The sequence below is a fragment of the Daldinia decipiens genome (assembly GCF_022478715.1).
Source record: "Daldinia decipiens strain CBS 113046 unplaced genomic scaffold F4813scaffold_14, whole genome shotgun sequence".
NCBI lineage: Eukaryota > Fungi > Ascomycota > Sordariomycetes > Xylariales > Hypoxylaceae > Daldinia > Daldinia decipiens.
The window spans coordinates 798,475-814,912 of record NW_026054557.1 but is presented as its reverse complement, the minus strand read 5'-3'; the positions used below and the strand labels follow the sequence as shown (position 1 = coordinate 814,912).

At 45.1% G+C, this 16,438-nt stretch overlaps 6 protein-coding genes across 6 annotated transcripts; 4 read left to right on the top strand and 2 right to left on the bottom strand.

The window, feature by feature from the left end:
* Positions 1 to 994: 994 nt before the first annotated feature.
* F4813DRAFT_395981 (uncharacterized protein) lies at positions 995 to 2,227 on the top strand (the record flags this gene model as incomplete). Its single annotated transcript, XM_049247773.1, has 1 exon — positions 995 to 2,227. One exon carries the CDS (start codon positions 995 to 997, stop codon positions 2,225 to 2,227), a length of 1,233 nt encoding a protein of 410 aa, XP_049100266.1.
* A 2,435-nt stretch (positions 2,228 to 4,662) lies between these two features.
* F4813DRAFT_395979 (FAD/NAD(P)-binding domain-containing protein) lies at positions 4,663 to 6,489 on the top strand (the record flags this gene model as incomplete). The annotated part of the gene is made up of 4 exons (XM_049247772.1): positions 4,663 to 4,843; positions 4,960 to 5,301; positions 5,362 to 6,027; positions 6,111 to 6,489. 4 exons carry the CDS (start codon positions 4,663 to 4,665, stop codon positions 6,149 to 6,151), a joined length of 1,230 nt encoding a protein of 409 aa, XP_049100265.1. The 3' UTR covers positions 6,152 to 6,489.
* A 1-nt stretch (position 6,490) lies between these two features.
* On the bottom strand, positions 6,491 to 8,123 carry F4813DRAFT_60473 (acyl-CoA N-acyltransferase). Its single transcript, XM_049248691.1, has 2 exons — positions 7,030 to 8,123; positions 6,491 to 6,935 (listed from the first exon to the last, which is right to left on the bottom strand). Exons 1-2 carry the CDS (start codon positions 7,993 to 7,995, stop codon positions 6,573 to 6,575), a joined length of 1,329 nt encoding a protein of 442 aa, XP_049100264.1. The 5' UTR covers positions 7,996 to 8,123; the 3' UTR covers positions 6,491 to 6,572.
* Positions 8,124 to 10,597: 2,474 nt separating this feature from the next.
* Positions 10,598 to 12,040, top strand: F4813DRAFT_395977 (uncharacterized protein; the record flags this gene model as incomplete). The annotated part of the gene is made up of 2 exons (XM_049247771.1): positions 10,598 to 11,260; positions 11,333 to 12,040. The coding sequence occupies 2 exons, from the start codon at positions 10,598 to 10,600 to the stop codon at positions 11,747 to 11,749; spliced, it is 1,080 nt and encodes a 359-aa protein (XP_049100263.1). The 3' UTR covers positions 11,750 to 12,040.
* F4813DRAFT_357975 (Aldo/keto reductase) lies at positions 11,989 to 13,685 on the bottom strand. Its single transcript, XM_049243184.1, has 3 exons — positions 13,316 to 13,685; positions 12,919 to 13,223; positions 11,989 to 12,858 (listed from the first exon to the last, which is right to left on the bottom strand). The coding sequence occupies exons 1-3, from the start codon at positions 13,458 to 13,460 to the stop codon at positions 12,172 to 12,174; spliced, it is 1,137 nt and encodes a 378-aa protein (XP_049100262.1). The 5' UTR covers positions 13,461 to 13,685; the 3' UTR covers positions 11,989 to 12,171.
* Positions 13,686 to 14,927: 1,242 nt separating this feature from the next.
* On the top strand, positions 14,928 to 16,412 carry F4813DRAFT_357974 (NAD(P)-binding protein). The gene is made up of 3 exons (XM_049243183.1): positions 14,928 to 15,319; positions 15,383 to 15,443; positions 15,602 to 16,412. The coding sequence occupies exons 1-3, from the start codon at positions 15,024 to 15,026 to the stop codon at positions 16,103 to 16,105; spliced, it is 861 nt and encodes a 286-aa protein (XP_049100261.1). The 5' UTR covers positions 14,928 to 15,023; the 3' UTR covers positions 16,106 to 16,412.
* The last annotated feature ends 26 nt before the right edge of the window (positions 16,413 to 16,438 follow it).

Genomic DNA, 16,438 nt, shown 5'->3' with positions numbered 1-16,438 from the left:
TTTTCTTGAATTAAATATAAATATGCGAAATCGTTGATTTTGTATGGGAAATGGGTGGCCCCCACTAGGGTGGCCCCAGTAAGGGTGTTTCGACTAACAAATATTTGGAACCACCAACTTCCATCACCAACTCACAGTCAATACTTCACTCCCAATAACTCATTACGAATAATCAATCCACTACTTACCTACAAATAACTCATTGTGAATATTCTACTACAAATAATTCATTACAAAAAAACAACTACGAATAATTCACTATAAACAATCCACTACGAATAATTCATCAGACAATTTACTATCAATTATTCTCTACAATCCACTACAATAACTGCCTATAGACAATTTACTATCAGTTATCCAATACAAACAACCCATTACGAATAATTGCCTACAGACAATTCGCTATCAATTATTCAATATCACCACAACTATTACTACGAATTATTCACCATCAACTATCCACCACGAATTATTTATCAACTATTCACATCGAGTTATTCGCTACGAATAATTTACCTTCAACTATTCACCACCAGCTGTCTACCTTGAGCTGCTCACCAGGGATAATTTACCTTCAATTATCCGCTACCATCTATTCATTTCGAGTTATTCACCAGTAGCCGTCCACTTCGAGCTACTTACCAGGAATAATTTACCTTCAATTATCCACCGCCAGCTATCCGCTTCTAGCTATTTACCAGGAATAATTTACCGACAATTGTTCACCTCACCACCAACTGTTGACTACGAGTTATCCCCAACGAATAATTTACCTTCAATTATTCGCCACCAAATTTTACGAAGTTTAACCTTTCTTACGCACAGTTGAGAAATCGTCTTATACACCTAGACACTCAGCTGATACATCGACAATACAGTTAGCTAAACTTACAAAGCTAAATCTGTGACAATTACGAATTATTCACCATCAACAATTCACCACCAACACCACCACGTCAGCTACTGCCAATAATTTACCGACGGCACCAGGATGGCATCGAAATTCAACTCCCCATCTAGCTTGACAGCTATCCCAAGAGAACTAAGAAGTATCATATATGATAACCTTGAAGACGAGGATCTCGCGCCTCTAGCACAGACTTGCCAGCAAATACGAACTGAAGTCTTGTCTCGCATGCCAGGAGGTCGCTTTATCGATTTCGGAAAAGTTCATGACCACTCAGAACTCAGAAGCCAAATTCACAAAACCATCGAAATCAAGAACCTCGATCTTATCGCCGAACCATGGTACTCTTTAGGATCAGCACTAAAAATCGGAGTTACGTGGAAACCAAGAGATGAAGACTACATACACTGGAGGACTTCATATTGGACCATCCGCGACCTATCGTCGCCAATGGCACGGTACATATACCTATATTGCCCCGATGCCATTTCAATCACATTTCAGGCAGCTACTAAAGGCTATTTGCTACTTGCCTTATTAATACTACGAACAAAAATGTTCGACATATGCCGAATTTTGAAGACTATAAATCGCGATTTATGCTTCACACCGAGTACTTTGAATATACAATTCTGCGGTGGACGAGACCCGGATCGCCCTACCGTGGCTCGCACGCCTTTCTGGGAGATGCGGCCACGATGCAATGTACCGAATTGGATAATTCATCAGGAGGCATGGAAAAACACGATCAACAAAAAGTCACACCAGGACAGAGAGGTTTATCCTTTCTTTTACGAGTGCTTAATGCTTCCTCTAATATCATATTCTGGGGAGGGCTCTATGCATGTCAACTTTGACTTGCAACCCGCCCAGCGACGAACTTCTTTTCAAGACAGGACGATGCATGGCCAGATAAATAATCCCAACGACTACAATAGGATACAAATAAAGTATCTTGGCCACAAAGCGCTATTCGATTTCGCAGACTACTGCTATCACCTCCACTTGAAAGACATCGATTATTATGGGAATGACTACACAGAAAGCTTTGAAAAGGTCATGGACTGCTTGGAATCTTTCACGGAGGACACCGACGCCTTCTTGAGAAACGCCAAGTGTCAAGAGGCATACCAGCTACGATCATATTTGAGAAGGATGAGGCAAGCACCGATTTGCAATCCTTTTGCTGGTCCACTGGAGGGAAATCCATTCGAGGAGCAGGATGCGGTACAAATGAGATATGAGGGATACGTCTGGAGATGCTACGGGGAGGACAACTTTATGAGACAGAGGCTTATTGAATGGGCTATGGAATAATAGGTTGCTTGACATATTGCAGTCATATTTTGGCAGGTTATCATAGCGTTGTACTAGGATTGATGACGAAATGAGAATGGATGACTCCCCCACAATAAGAAGACTTATACCGTGATTTGTAGTTTGATTCCCCGTATTGTTGTATCCAAAATCCCCAATTCCTTGCACCATACTAGTGACAACATGAGCATCAACGTCATTAGAAAATTCTGATTGACACAGATCCTGGACCGACGTTCTCAAAAGTGCTAGTCACCTCTTGAAATTAAACCAACGCTGTCAGGAGCAATACGAAAAAGAATTACAATAGAAGTTCTTCATCGTTATCCCCTATCCTATAATCTGGCGTCTATCGTCTAGTTTTATAACGTGTTTCTGTCCTTTCCTCCGGACATCCATAGCCTTGGGCTTTAGAGGTATCCATGATACGCCCTGCAAAGTGTTCTTACTGGTGCATCAAATTTTATTCAAATTGCATCTCGGCTTTGTCTTGGGCCCCCTCGGAAATCTTTATACCTAATACTTAAGGCATCAGTAAATTCATAATCGCCATATGGTAGAGAAAAGGCGTCTCTATAAATAATAAATATACAGGTGAAGATATTAGTTCTAAAGTACTTGTATATGTTATTAGACTCAACCCTTGATTGAACAATAGGGGATGCATAGCTACTGCAAGCTTCTGGAGAAAACATTAATGTAGAGTAAGAGGAGAAGAAAATGCCCATCGTAGCTTATCATTCTTTGGCTGGTTACACATGTCACGGACAATGGCTTTTAGGCGGCTGGATCTTCGGCCGTGACACAACTTACAAATCCAGTGGCGTTTCCCCCCTGCAGTTCTCCTGAATACGGCATGCTAGATTATTACCGGTTGACCGGATATAATCCACCATTACTGGTAAAGGCAACATGAGGCTCCCAATCCAATGCATTAGTGGCGTTAGAAGCCTTAACGAATCCACACGTTTTGTACAACCGATTCTTACCGGAGTGGAAATCCTCGCAGTTTTTGCCTTTTTATTTCACCGCTTTAATCATTACCTATGTATCCGTGTAAGCCACCTGAATGCCGCTCACATGTGATCCATCATTGTTTATATCTGCTATAGTGCCCATCAAACATTAACTAAATACGGCTAGGCTTTCGGCGCCAGCAAAAGCTCTTCGGTGAACTTTTAAGGGGGTACGGAGAGATGCCGGCACACGGCATTGTGTTAACCACGATATTAGTTATTCAAAACAAAACACCGAGAGCATACTAATTAGTCCAAATAGGAATATTATAAGCCCATCCGGTTGCAGTTCATCCGGCAGAAACATAAGTGGATTCGAAGGAATAAACCGCACCGTACCGAAATGTACAAGCGAGTACGAGTTGAGGTACGTCGAGGTACATAGACTTTATCCTCGGATCATACTGGCCGAGTTCGATGCCGGTCTCGCAGCTAACTCGACTCTCCATCCCTGTCTCCATCCCTGCAGGCTGCGGATCTGATAACTTTGTCCCCCCTCCTGCCCCACCGGATCGAAGGTACGTATCGGTTCTTTGGCGGGGGCGTTGACGTGATCACCGCTCTTTTGCTTCTTATCAGATCTAATGGAAATGAAACATCGAAACCGACCGGATACCTAAACTAGGCCCTACTGACCGAAGCTGGTAATCACACATTTTCTCGGAAAATACTTAAATTAGCTATTATTGACTTGGTAAGCCTTGAAATATTAGGGAGGAAGGGAATTAAAAAGCTAAATGTCAATTTAAGTAAACTAACTTAACATAGTCACTTATATAGAGGTAATTACCTACCTAGATACCTAGGTACCGTAGGTAGGTATACCGTGCAATGGACACCCAAACGTATGAAGTGCAATTTCCAGATACAAAGGGAGCATGGTGTCCTCCTTGGCATTTGGTACGGATCAGAATGGATCCAATCGTGATTATCGGTTCAAGTAGACTGTCCCTTTGGCTTAACCCCCTAACTCACCAAGTTTACTAAATTTATTCGGGCTGTCTGGGTACCTACATACATATGACTAGGGTTAGACCTGTCATTAATTTCTTCCAAGTTTGATTTCTTTACCTCGTCTATACCTTTTTCAAATGTCTGTTTCACCTATCAGCCTATTCTTCTAGACCCTGTTCCGCGTACCGACGAGATAATATTGGCACTGGCTGATCCTTAAATTTGCCCTCCTTTTTCCCACTCCCTCGCTCAATTTATAACGCAGCTAGCCTTCCGCGTGTGAGGTAGAAAGGAGAGAAAAAATTGATGTTGTGGCGTTTAACGATTGCCAATTGTTTTCAACACCCGAATACTAGATTCTTAACTCGGCCTTTGAAATACTCTTGTATTCTCTCCCTCGCCGCAACCGCAGCGACTCCAAAGTTGCACCCCACTGCAATTAATTCTCCGACACCAACATTTGCAATGGCTTCTCATTTTGCTAGCATCAGCGGCGCCCGCTCTAACGCCAACCCCTATAGAGTTTTGATTGCTGGTGGCTGCTACGGCGGCCTAGCCGTGGCCGTCAATCTACTCGAAAAGTGCGACACCATCGAGTCTCCTATCCCGATCGAGATCACCATTGTTGATGAGCGTGATGGCTTCTGTACGTAGAACCCTTCTGTCTCCCTGCATCTTATGCATGCATCAATTACTCCAACTCGGTCTCCTCCTTCCATTGGGGTTAGATTCTAGATTTCCAACTAACTTGTAGTTTTGCAGACCATGTAATTGGTTCACCTCTTGCTTTGGCGTCGAATAGCTACGCCGAGAAGGCCTGGGTAAACTTCAAAAATATCCCTGTGTTGCAGAGACCGGACGTACGGTTCGTCCACGGCACTGTTAGCAAGGTCGATTGCGAGAATAAGACAGCAACGATTGTCGAGCAACCAGATCAAGTATCGCGGGATCAGGTGTATGATTTCTTTGTTGCTTCCACTGGACTTCGACGTGTCTGGCCTGTGGTGCCGCAATCGGCGAGAAGAGAGGATTACCTTGAAGAGGCTCGCCGACACATCGATGCCGTAACTAACAGTACCGCACCGGTGCTCATTGTTGGCGGAGGTTAGTTTACCTATTCCTAGCACATCGATTTTTAAAAGCCCCTCTCTAACGTGAAAATAGGAGCTGTGGGTATTGAGATGGCGGCTGAATTGAAAGAGGTTCAACCCAACGTCAAGGTTTCGCTGGCGCACTCCCGAGCTAAGCTATTGTCGGCCGAACCACTCCCTGATAATGTCAAGGACTGTGCTCTAGATCTGACAGAACAAGCCGGCGTCAATGTGCTCTTGAACCACCGCTTGAAGAGTAAGACTCCTATTAAGAATGAGAACGGCACCGAGGTGTTCGAGGTTGAGTTCGAAAACGGTCACAAGATGATTGCAAGCCAAGTGGTCATGGCTGTCTCCCGCAGCGTACCGTCGACCACTTATCTCCCCGAGGATTCACTCAGCGAGGACCGCTACGTCAACATTAAGCCAACGCTACAATTCTCTTCGGATAAGGTCCCTAACGCCGAGTCTCACTTTGCCGTCGGTGATCTGATCCATTGGTCGGGCATTAAGCGCTGCGGCTCAGCTATGCACCAGGGCCGCTATGCGGGGTTAAACATCCACCAGCTCATGCTGCAGGATATACAAGGAAAGGAGCCCGTGTTCAACGAACTAGGCGAGGTCCCGCCCATGATCGGCCTCGCAGTCGGCAAGAACGCCCTTTCATACGGCGGAGATGGCATGAAGCACGGAAAGCAAGTGATGGAATGGTTCTTCGAGGAGGACCTGGGTTTCAGAAGTAAGTTAACCTGCCACAGGCATATCTCTCACCTTCAAGCTCTAGTGCCCTACCAGCCGATAACTAACATTTCCCTCGTTTAGTTGTCTGGGATCATCTTCGTCTAGGTGGTATTAAGGCGTGAAATAGACCGAAAACCTTCAATCTGTGCTTTGCTTTGACTAGGGTGTATTGGCGTCACTGGGGTTCCAGGGTAAAATGATTTGACGATTTGGGACACGATTTATGGCGGGTATCTTATGACCGCATCACACAGTTAAACTAGATAGTTCTTGTTAGTTGGATATTAATATGAGTATAGTTCTCATTCCGTCAAAATGTATATATATGTATTTGGTATATCTGATGCATCTGTGATAATGTGAATGAATCTCCGTTGATAATAAATAGGAGGGGATGAAAAAAAGATAAATCCACATCGATGCCCCCTAAAAACGATAAGCGTACCTAATCAGTTCGAGGCTTTTCTTTTTTTTTCCCCCTTCTTCCTTCCACGACGCCATACCACGTGACAACATCTCTACCCTACCTCTTGAACTTAAATTTTACAACTTTGGGAGCAACCCAACCAAAGTACCACCAACAACTTTCTCACTTTCTCCAAGCGGTGAGAGCTGGAAGAAGCGCTCGCGAGAGCACCGCACAAATGCCGAACGCTTATGCGGTAGGTCTACGAACTTGTCGAGTCCGAAGCCGTGCATGAAATCGTACGTCAGAACCGAGCTATTGGTATATTTCGGTTCACCCACCACGTACATCGTGCGCGGGTCGTCCAGGAATAAATAATGCATCAAGCTAGACCACCACGCCGTCACGCGGTGCGGACCACGGAATCGTATATCCCCCACCAGTGAGTGTCGTCCTCGGTCGAAATCTCCCGCGCTGTAGTACGCGCCGAGTCGGTCTTCCTGTAGGTAGAGAAAATAGTTAGCGCTTGTGCATATAGGCGCAGGTGTGTATGCGGTATGATCGTCAAGTCATGCTAAGCTTTGTCTTACGTACCTTGGCCCAGTACACTTCAAAGTAGGCAAAAAACGTGTCGTCGAAGGCAGCCAGCAACGTAATTTGGTGAGGATCGACTTGGGCGCGACGCAGGTACTCACGATGCTGCTCAAGGGAACCTGTCTCATTCCACCCCTGCGAGACGCGCGGGTCGTTCTGCCAGTTGTGGAATAGCTCTAGGTGCTCCGGGTTCTCCCAGTCGAGCGCAACCATGCTGAAGTTCTCGCGCAGGTGAGGGATCCATCGACTATATACCACAGAGCCCGGGCGCGGCTTCGCAGGCCGTCGCGGGTGCCACGCCGGAGCTCCACTGGCCTCGGATGTCATCGCATGTTGAAGTGGCGTTAGGGGATACGTGGAGAGGGGTTTCGGCAACGAATTGCCATTATCTTGAGGATCACTGCCGGAGTCAGGGACCCAGACGCTGCGCGGTCCAAACGGCGAGCCGGCGCCCTGCCAGAAGGTGCTGCGCAGGACGAGCAGCTCGTCGCTCAACCCAACTGCTGTAGGATGGTCGATGGCCAGTAGAACAGCTTTAAGCTGTGCCACGAGTGCTTCACGGCCGGGTCCCTCGAGCGTGAGCCGAAGCCCTTCTGTCGACGGCCGTACCGTGAATAGCACATAAATCACGAGCCAGGCCTGAGCTAACGTGGGTGGTGTCGCGACGTCCCACGCAATTGTTGAGCTCGGAGAGCGGCGGGCACGACCCCATGGTGTGTTGTTGGATTCGGCCGGCCGCTCGCTTGACTTAAGGTCCGTGGGCTCGGTAAAGAAGAGTGTGTCGTTGTCAAGGCGTTCTGGTGACGGTTTCGTTTTTGCTTTTACCTCGCCAGCAGCATCTTCTTGGGGCTTCACTTGGAGCCAAGGAGCAGAGTCTGAGAGGCGCGACGTCTTAACGAGAGTGTAGGATGTAAGGTACGGATGTGGGAGCTTGAGCACCGGCTCGTTCGTAGAGGGTGCCGTCATTGCTAAAGAAGGGATGGAGTGTAACGTAATCTACAGGTGCGATTGGGTATCTAATGGACATCAATTGGAGGCTTTTTTCGATGTTTCTTAGAAATAGTACTTAATTACTCAAAAGAAAAAAGGACTGGAAAGAAAATTTCTTATTCGCAGTGAGGATCCATGATTCTTCTCCTTCCTGATCAAGCAGGCTTACCAGCAGAGCAAATGGAATGAATCCACTAGTCTATAGTCTACCGAGTTATTCCGCCAGCATCTTAGTCAACCAGTTAATTGCTCTTCCTATATGTAAGTGAATCATTTTCATCTGCCAAGTACCCTAAAGCATAATACCTTGTTCGGTGGTTCTTAATGGTAGGTATCCTCAATTCCCACTTTCCATCTCCGTATAAGTGCATAAGTCGTAGGCCACCATGTTCAAGACTTTTTTACACACTAATACAAGGGATCGCGCGGTCAACGTTAACGTCTCTTCAGTTACCCAGCCCATCTTACCATCCAGCCGAGAGATGATTTAACAGGGACTGCGGAGATTGGAAAGGTTGCGTACTGGGAAGTGACAGCGAACCGAGACCATGGCTCTTGGCTGTTGGCAAAAGCGGATCAGATAATTTCAAGCGGATGGATTGGAAGACATAAACCATGTTAGCTTTGGCAATGGGTGTGTCACGGCTAATGGCGGATCAGATAAAAATTTTAGCTTGGAAGTTAATAGCGCGCCCGAGAAATGTTGTGGGGTCGACACGGATCTGATAAATATTTATCGGACCGATACCGGACTTGAAAGGTACATCAGGTATCCCTAAAGGTACATGATCTAGTGTCGTCATCAGTGTCTACATGTAGTGTATCTTTTTTTTTGTAGCCCTTGTCTTAATAAGTACCTAATACCCGTAATTTACAAGCATTTATATCCTCAATACCAGGTCTAGACTTTTAATTGAAGAGGTTAAGAAATTATAATTAATTGTATTGTTTGACCACTCTTGGAACAACTAACCCCTATTGACATTATGGAGCCCTTCAAGTTGACATGGTAATTGGCATACACATATGATTAACATAGCAAATCTCAACCTTAGGTAGTTTGGCATAATTTAGGTCTTCCTGTCTGCTTGATAATACCGACTTGTGTTAATCATCTATCGTGTTAGAATTATCACTGTTTCTATTGCACATGTTTTTAACTTCTTAGAATTCACAGTCCCTTTTGTACGTCTGTTCAAATCATAACTAACAAGAGACACGGTATCCGTGCATCCATATCTCATATTACTTGAAGCTATATATTTATCTGAGCTAGATACCTATATTATAGGTTAAAATATATATATAAATATTTTACTATACTGGGTCCATTCAATTAACTTGCACAATAGTGATCAAGGACAGGATTACTACCTGGCGGCAGTTGATGGGACTCCTATTGTTGATAAGGAGTTAGATAAATTACATGTAACTAAGCATAACATGAGGATGATAGCTTCCAGTGTAACTAGCATATAGTCCCTATGTGTACCAAGCCAGTGGTTTGCTGCCTGAATGGGTGTTCTTGACGCAAAATGTATGGGGGGCATCGGAGGGCTTTAAGGGCCTCGTCTCCGCGTTAATAGTCGCGAGGTGTGAGGAACCGTCTAATTGCCACATAATATACCATAGGTATCGAGACAACCATAGCTGGAGCTCAACAAAAATAGCTAACAACATCAGGGGGGAGTCCTTTCCATAAGCTATGTTGCAAAGGTTAAATTCTTTGATGTTAATGGTGATATTCATTGTCATAAAATGCCTCCTCTTTACCGTACCTCACATTTCACCTTCCTTATAGCTGCAATGCTCTGACGTATGCCACTTACTCCTGGGGCTACTTCTCTATTATTAAGATTCTAGATAAGACACCTAGAATAAAGGATACTTTCAGTATGCATAGGTAGGTACCTGGGTGGCTGTTGGCTTCCATGGCTTGATTTTGGGGTTACCAACAGGACAACAGAGTTGTTTCCACGCCTTTCAGATCTGCGTGTTAATTGTACCTACCAAAATCGATAGATTCCCAAAGGAGTAAGCTATCTAGAGTTCGGAGGAAAATAAAACATCGTTCATGTTGCTAGAGGGAAGGAAAAACCTCTAATAGTAAAGTAATGATCAAAGCTTCCAAAGATATCAGCTTGAGTGCGAGGTAATTTAGAATGATCGATATCGCAAAGCTACCTATCAATACCAAATCCAATCAAGGTCCAATATTCCAAAATGAATATGATCTAACTATAGTTTTATCTATTTAGATCATACTAATACCGGCATTATTATCGTGATATCGCAGTGTGTGCGGTATACGACTGCCTGCTGACTCAAATTCGACTAGCAGTATCTAATTAGATAGCATAAAGCCCCCAATAGACGTAAACGTTCTCATCATCATCATCATCAAATTCGACTAGTGACCTGCGACAACAACCTTGGTGATGGCGGTATCATAATTTATTCTATATATTATGCGAGGCCTGCACATCCGGAAATCTTCTGCATACAATCAAGTCTACAGCCTCATATAATATAACTTCTTTTGATTTATTATCATTATCATAGTTCAATACTTTTCACGATGCCTAACCCAGACTTATCTCTCCCGCCCAAACCACCGATGCCTAACCTCAGCTCTCCAACTAGTTTAAGTCTTCCCCAGAAGCCTTCGACTGCACCCCAGCCTTACTACTTTACACCTTCAAGATCGGCAGTAAGTCTCGACTCTCAGAATCATACCCGATACTTGACCCCTGTGCCGTTTCCTACTCCAGAAACTTATCAGCTGTCTCCACCCCCGGGCCTTTCGAACCAGACACTTCTTAGCTTCACACCACTTCAAGGTCTCCCTTCACCATCAGTACTTCCGTTAGGCGGGGTTGCTGCCTTGCGTAACATAACTCCGTCGCCTCAACTTCAGGCGCCTACAAATGGCGCTGTTGCCCAGCGACGACGTCAGAGAAGGCGCGACCCGAGAATGCTTCCTTCTCAACGCTCGCCATTTGATCATTTTCCACGTCCACGCCCTACGGGAAAGACCCCTCCCTGGAGAACCAATCGACGCAGGGCTTATGTGAACTCGAATCCGTTCCAAACCTTGGAGCAATCTCGTACACCTCTGGAAAATATGTCCGAGCATCATAAACCACCTAATGTGCCTATTCGGTCAACAGACTTGCAAGATCATGCAGATAGAATATCCTTTCTAAAGGCAGAATACAACAAAGCCGTAAATGTTGCAAAGGTATATAACGTACCCACCCCTTTCCAATAAGTCCAACGTCAAACTGAACCACAGTATTAACTTGAGCAGCAGCAGGAAGCCTCCAAGGGCAGCACCGACTACATCCGCCAATTATTTGACTTATATCTAGACAATGGCGTGAACTACCTCAGTGACGAGGAGCAGGAATTGCTGTGCTGGTACATTGATCCCAAGAAGAAAGACCATCGAGACCTGGTGTACCGCTTGGCAGATCAGATTCTATGGTACAACCGCAAACCTTCACTTACTTATAGACTCACGAATTGGATCCGTAGCCAAGACAGAAACCGCGAAGTCTTTATTAGGTTGCTTCGCGAGCGTTTAAACTTGGCAGACCCCGACGAGGGACGTACGATAATGTCTCTAGAAGAAGTCAACGAGCTCATGGACTGTCAGATTGCCGTTGATAGTTACAAGAAATGGAAGGAGAAACACGAGGGTGGAAAAAAGGGCGAGAAGTTGTCTTGAATTCATTCGCCGCAGAATATCGTGGAGCGGTAAAAGATACTCGCTATTACTGCCAGTCTGCTAGCAATAGGGGTACAATCCTATTGAGACAGAGACCCAACGATGCTCGTTACGTAGGGAAGCTAGTGCACATACGGCTAAAGCACAATGCTCGGGAATAATAGTTGAGAAAGAAGATTAGTGGTCGAAGGGTAGTAACAAAATTATGAGCAATGAATGAAGAAGAATGATTCACGACAAGGATGGGTAGTGATACATGAATTTGCGTGTGATTTATAGATAATACAAAGACCGAATCTGTGTAACTACCTACTTATCGGCCAATACGATGACTCCTTAGTTCTACTACTAAGCGCATATCCTAATTCTAGATACATCTGAAATAAGGATAGTTATGTCACTAGTAGAAGAGCAGCGAGTGTTTACTCTCTTCCAAGAGGCTTCGGCTCCGGCACGTAATCCATAGTACCACCAACGCCCAGGATCCGCAGTTGGCCAGGAGTTTCAGGTACTTCGCCTATGTAGAGGAAGTTGTTAGGGAATCCCACATCGAAAGGAATAGCAGCCTCGATTTCCTTGATGTCCTCTGTAGACAGTTTAATATTCAGGGCATCAATGTTTCCCTTCAGGTGGTCGATAGTACGGCCACCAACGATGGGAAATACGTAGGGCACCTTGCTGGAAACATAGGCCTGAGCAATACTTGTGATGAGAGTGTTTTTTCGCTTCGCAACAGCTTCAAGCACCTTGCTGACTTTGATGTCCTCCTCGGTAGCTTGGATTTTGCGGCCGGCGTCACTTTTGCGCTGCTCCTCCGTCTTAAACTTTCCGCCCCCTAGAGCTCCCCAGGGAGCAATGCCCATGCCCTCGGAACGGCACATGGGGATGATCTCGCGCTCAAAGTCTCTCTGCGACGCACTCCATCTACCCTGGTACACGCTGAACTGCCGGAGGCCGTTTTGGCGGGCATACTCGTTGGCTTTGCTAACAACCCAAGCGGGCGTGTCGCTTACGCCTAAGTGAAGCACTTTGCCGGCTGCGACGAGATGGTTGAGCGATTGCATCACCTCGGGGATACTGGTAGAAAAGTCCCACCAGTGTACGTAAAGCTAAAAGTGCCATGTTAATTATACAGGGTAGAAAGTCAAGGCAGATAGCGGTGGACTAACCAAATCGATGTAGCTGGTCTGTAATTTTTCCAAGCTGGCATTCACCGAAACGTGCAGGCTCTTAGAGCCATTGCCGGTGAAATTGATCATGATCTCCCCCTTTCCACGCGGCCCGGCGTGGAAGTTAATGGAAAATTTGGTTGCGATGACCATTTGGTCTCGGTTACCACGTTTCTTCATCCATGCCCCAATGCGCTTCTCCGCCTCTTCGAACTGGTAGTTATTTGACGTATCGATGAAATTACCCCCCTGATTATAGTAATAATCGAGGATTTTTTCGGTAGTTTTCTCGTCACATTCACCCACTAAGGATTACGGTGTTAATAAATATCACTCCCGTGAAGCATGGGAGTAGATGAGTCTGAATTGTTAAAATAAGATGAGTGTCATCACTTACTAAAATCTTTCCAAGCATTCCCGAAGTTCATAGTACCTAGACATAAAGGGCTGACACGAATCGACGCCGTAGGGGAAAGCAAGCGGTAGCGAGCCAGAGGGGATTGGGGTGCTGGTGCTAGTGGTAATGCTATGTTTAGAGACATTTTGTATGATTTATAACGGTGAGTGATAGTTGTACGGGTATTAATAGGGGGAGTCTGGGCTCTGAACAATTCTATTACGAATGTGGTGGCTATCCAGGTAATCACCTACATAGTAACAGTTAGGAGAGGTCTCTTTCTTATAAGGATAATCGAAATGACGCTTATTCATCCAAAAGCCGATATTTCTTCGGTGATGTCACGTAAGCCGAGGGGTCCGGGTAGAATATGCAAGGTCTAGATATAGGCGCAAGGATACTATGTCTACCTAATTCGCCTTACGGGCATGTCGGCAATCATTAAAACCACGGATATAACCTATACTTTCGTACTCCCGAAATAGTAGAATTATAAATATCAACCGGACAGTATTCTCTCCCGGTTTATAGGGTGCTAGGTTCGGATTTATGCTAGTCCCCGGAGTGGAGTAAGATTTAAATAGCCATAGCAAGATCTGACTGCAGAGTGTATATCTGAATTTCGGTATGTTGTTACCAGCCGCCACGAGGGTGTCCGTAGCGTTGGTATCAATAGCTTCGGTTTTTTAAGGCATGCTTCTTTGAGCATTATATTAATGTACGCAGGTGCCCATATACTAAATAGAGTAAGCTAGAAGTCGTTGATTGGCCTCTAACGTCCTCCTTTTAACACCGATAAAAACATCGGTAATAGATGAACATGAGAAACAAAGGAAATATAACAGTTAACTAATAGTAGTAGTTTCTTACCACGCCAAAGGATGAAACTTTTAGTATTATTAATAGATAGCTAGGTCGTTTTAGAACCTATCCTATGCCTTTTCTTATAAATATAGCTACTAAGTTAGAAGTTTCGCTCTAGGATCACCAAGGTAACTAAAACAAAAGAATTTAAGGATAAGGACATTAGTAATACGGTCTTATATAGGTAGATATATCCATAGTAGTTCTTATAATAATAGTGTTAATATCTTAAATCTCGCTCGGATCATGAGTATGTCAGGGTATAAGTAGGTAGGGGTAGTCACAAGGGTCTATCTACTATTATATAAGGGCCGCTGCGCGCCCTCGTAACAGGATATAAGGCCAGGCGTTACTAGACCAATACCATATACCACTTGGTCTACCTACCCTAGACACTCACTCTGTGTATGACATCAATCAACAGGTAGAAATCCTGACAAAGTATAACGATGTTCTCAATACCCGTTATCCCTCTCTCTCTCGAAAAAAGAAGTTTAGTGAAAACCACTATAGGTTCCTTACTAACCGTCATTTCTTATCCATTAGACAATAATATTGTCACTGGCATCATTTAGGTACCTAGGCACCTAAGGTAAGTTGCTCGTGCTATGGAGACTTGGGTGGTAGCACGGTTCCATCACTCAGAATGATCAAGTCATATGTCGTTACATCCGCTTTATTTACTAGATAACATGCATCTCATCGAGTCACGGGCACTATATATCGGACTTAGGTGATTGGCATACCGTATATCCGTATTGCAAGAGAACGCACCTATAAAGCCATATTCAAGTTCAACTAATTTGGCCTTTGAAATTTATTAATCTATTCTGTATTTTCCAAAATGTCATCACCAGTTTGGCTTATCACAGGTGCCTCTAATGGCCTAGGCCTCTCGTTCAGCCTTCGTGTTCTGAAGGCTGGCCATAAGGTCATCGGTGCGATGCGCAACCCGACACGAGCTGCCGCAGCCGTCGAGGCCATCGAGAGCAAAGGAGGGAAAGTGGTGCAAATAGACATGACAGAGTCTCAAATCAGCATCCACGAGAAAGTGAAGGCAGCTGAGAAGATTTATGGTAAAATCGACATTCTAGTAAACAACGCCGGTTACTCACTCCTTGGCCCATTATCGGAATTTACGTACGTCTTCTTCCATTAATGATCTCGGTTATGCTACGCATTGTGCTTGCTAACGATTCTTAGCGAGAACGAAGTCAATACTCAGATGCAGACGAACTTTTTCGGTCCAATCTATGCTATCCAGGTCCGTATTACTATGATCCCCTCCCAGAGTCCCTACGATGTTATTCTATAGTCGGCTTAGTCTTGCATCGATGACGTTGCAATCACCCCTAGCCTTAGACCCACATGTCTGCAAAAGGGGGGTAAGCACAGGAGAATCATCGCTAACTCCGTGTAAAGGCCGTTCTTCCCGGGATGAGAGCCCGTAAATCCGGGACTATCGTCAACATCAGCAGCATAGCCGGCCAAGATGGCCTTCCAACATGCTCACTATATGCCGGCAGCAAGTTCGCTCTCGAAGGGCTTAGCGAGTCTCTAGCGCGCGAGGTTGCAGAATGGGGCATCGATGTTCTGATAGTAGAGCCTGGCGCATTCCGCACAAACTTCCTCAAAGCCTTAGTCGCGAACGAAAAGGGCCTTCCCGAGCATGAAAAAGATACGCCTGTTGGAAAAACCATGCAGCGTTTCCACGAAGTTGCGGAAACTCAAAGGGGAGATCCAGATAAGCTGGCTGACCGTGTCTTTGAGGTAGTAACGGGTGAAGGAGAAGCAGGCGCGCTGAAGGGAAAGATCTTAAGGTTGCCGTTAGGGAAGGACTGTTTGACACGATTCGACGCTAAGATTGCAAAGTTAAAGAGCGACGTGGAAGCATGTCGCGCAATAGCTGAGACTACGGATTTATAAGGTTTGGAAAAGCGTAAGAAACCTGGATGTGCCTTCCTAAGGTAGTCATCGAAGCTACCTTGGAACCGATCTCAACATTATTTCTTTCCTATATTATTTGGAATCTATTAGCAGCACTTGCCGCAATAGTGAAACTTTCCAGGTTTTCCCTAAATCTATAAGTACCTCCTGACCACATCCCAGTTAAATCTTGCCATAGCTATGAATTTAGTTCTAAACTCTATCTACGTGTATTATTTGATTTTGCCCGGCACGTCTCGACTTGGCTTTTTTTTTTTCGGATGTGGCCAACGCTAATCGATGAAGGCTAGAGGAGGAAGGCGGGTAAGGGGT

Coding starts and splice junctions, on each gene's coding strand:
- F4813DRAFT_60473 (XM_049248691.1), bottom strand. CDS start 7,995: ATGACGGCACCCTCTACGAACGAGCCGGTGCTCAAGCTCCCACATCCG. Junction 6,936..7,029: donor TTGAAGTGTACTGGGCCAAG/GTACGTAAGACA, acceptor CTCTACCTACAG/GAAGACCGACTCGGCGCGTA.
- F4813DRAFT_357975 (XM_049243184.1), bottom strand. CDS start 13,460: ATGTCTCTAAACATAGCATTACCACTAGCACCAGCACCCCAATCCCCT. Junction 13,224..13,315: donor GAATGCTTGGAAAGATTTTA/GTAAGTGATGAC, acceptor CGTAATCCTTAG/TGGGTGAATGTGACGAGAAA. Junction 12,859..12,918: donor AGACCAGCTACATCGATTTG/GTTAGTCCACCG, acceptor TGGCACTTTTAG/CTTTACGTACACTGGTGGGA.
- F4813DRAFT_357974 (XM_049243183.1), top strand. CDS start 15,024: ATGTCATCACCAGTTTGGCTTATCACAGGTGCCTCTAATGGCCTAGGC. Junction 15,320..15,382: donor GGCCCATTATCGGAATTTAC/GTACGTCTTCTT, acceptor AACGATTCTTAG/CGAGAACGAAGTCAATACTC. Junction 15,444..15,601: donor GTCCAATCTATGCTATCCAG/GTCCGTATTACT, acceptor CTCCGTGTAAAG/GCCGTTCTTCCCGGGATGAG.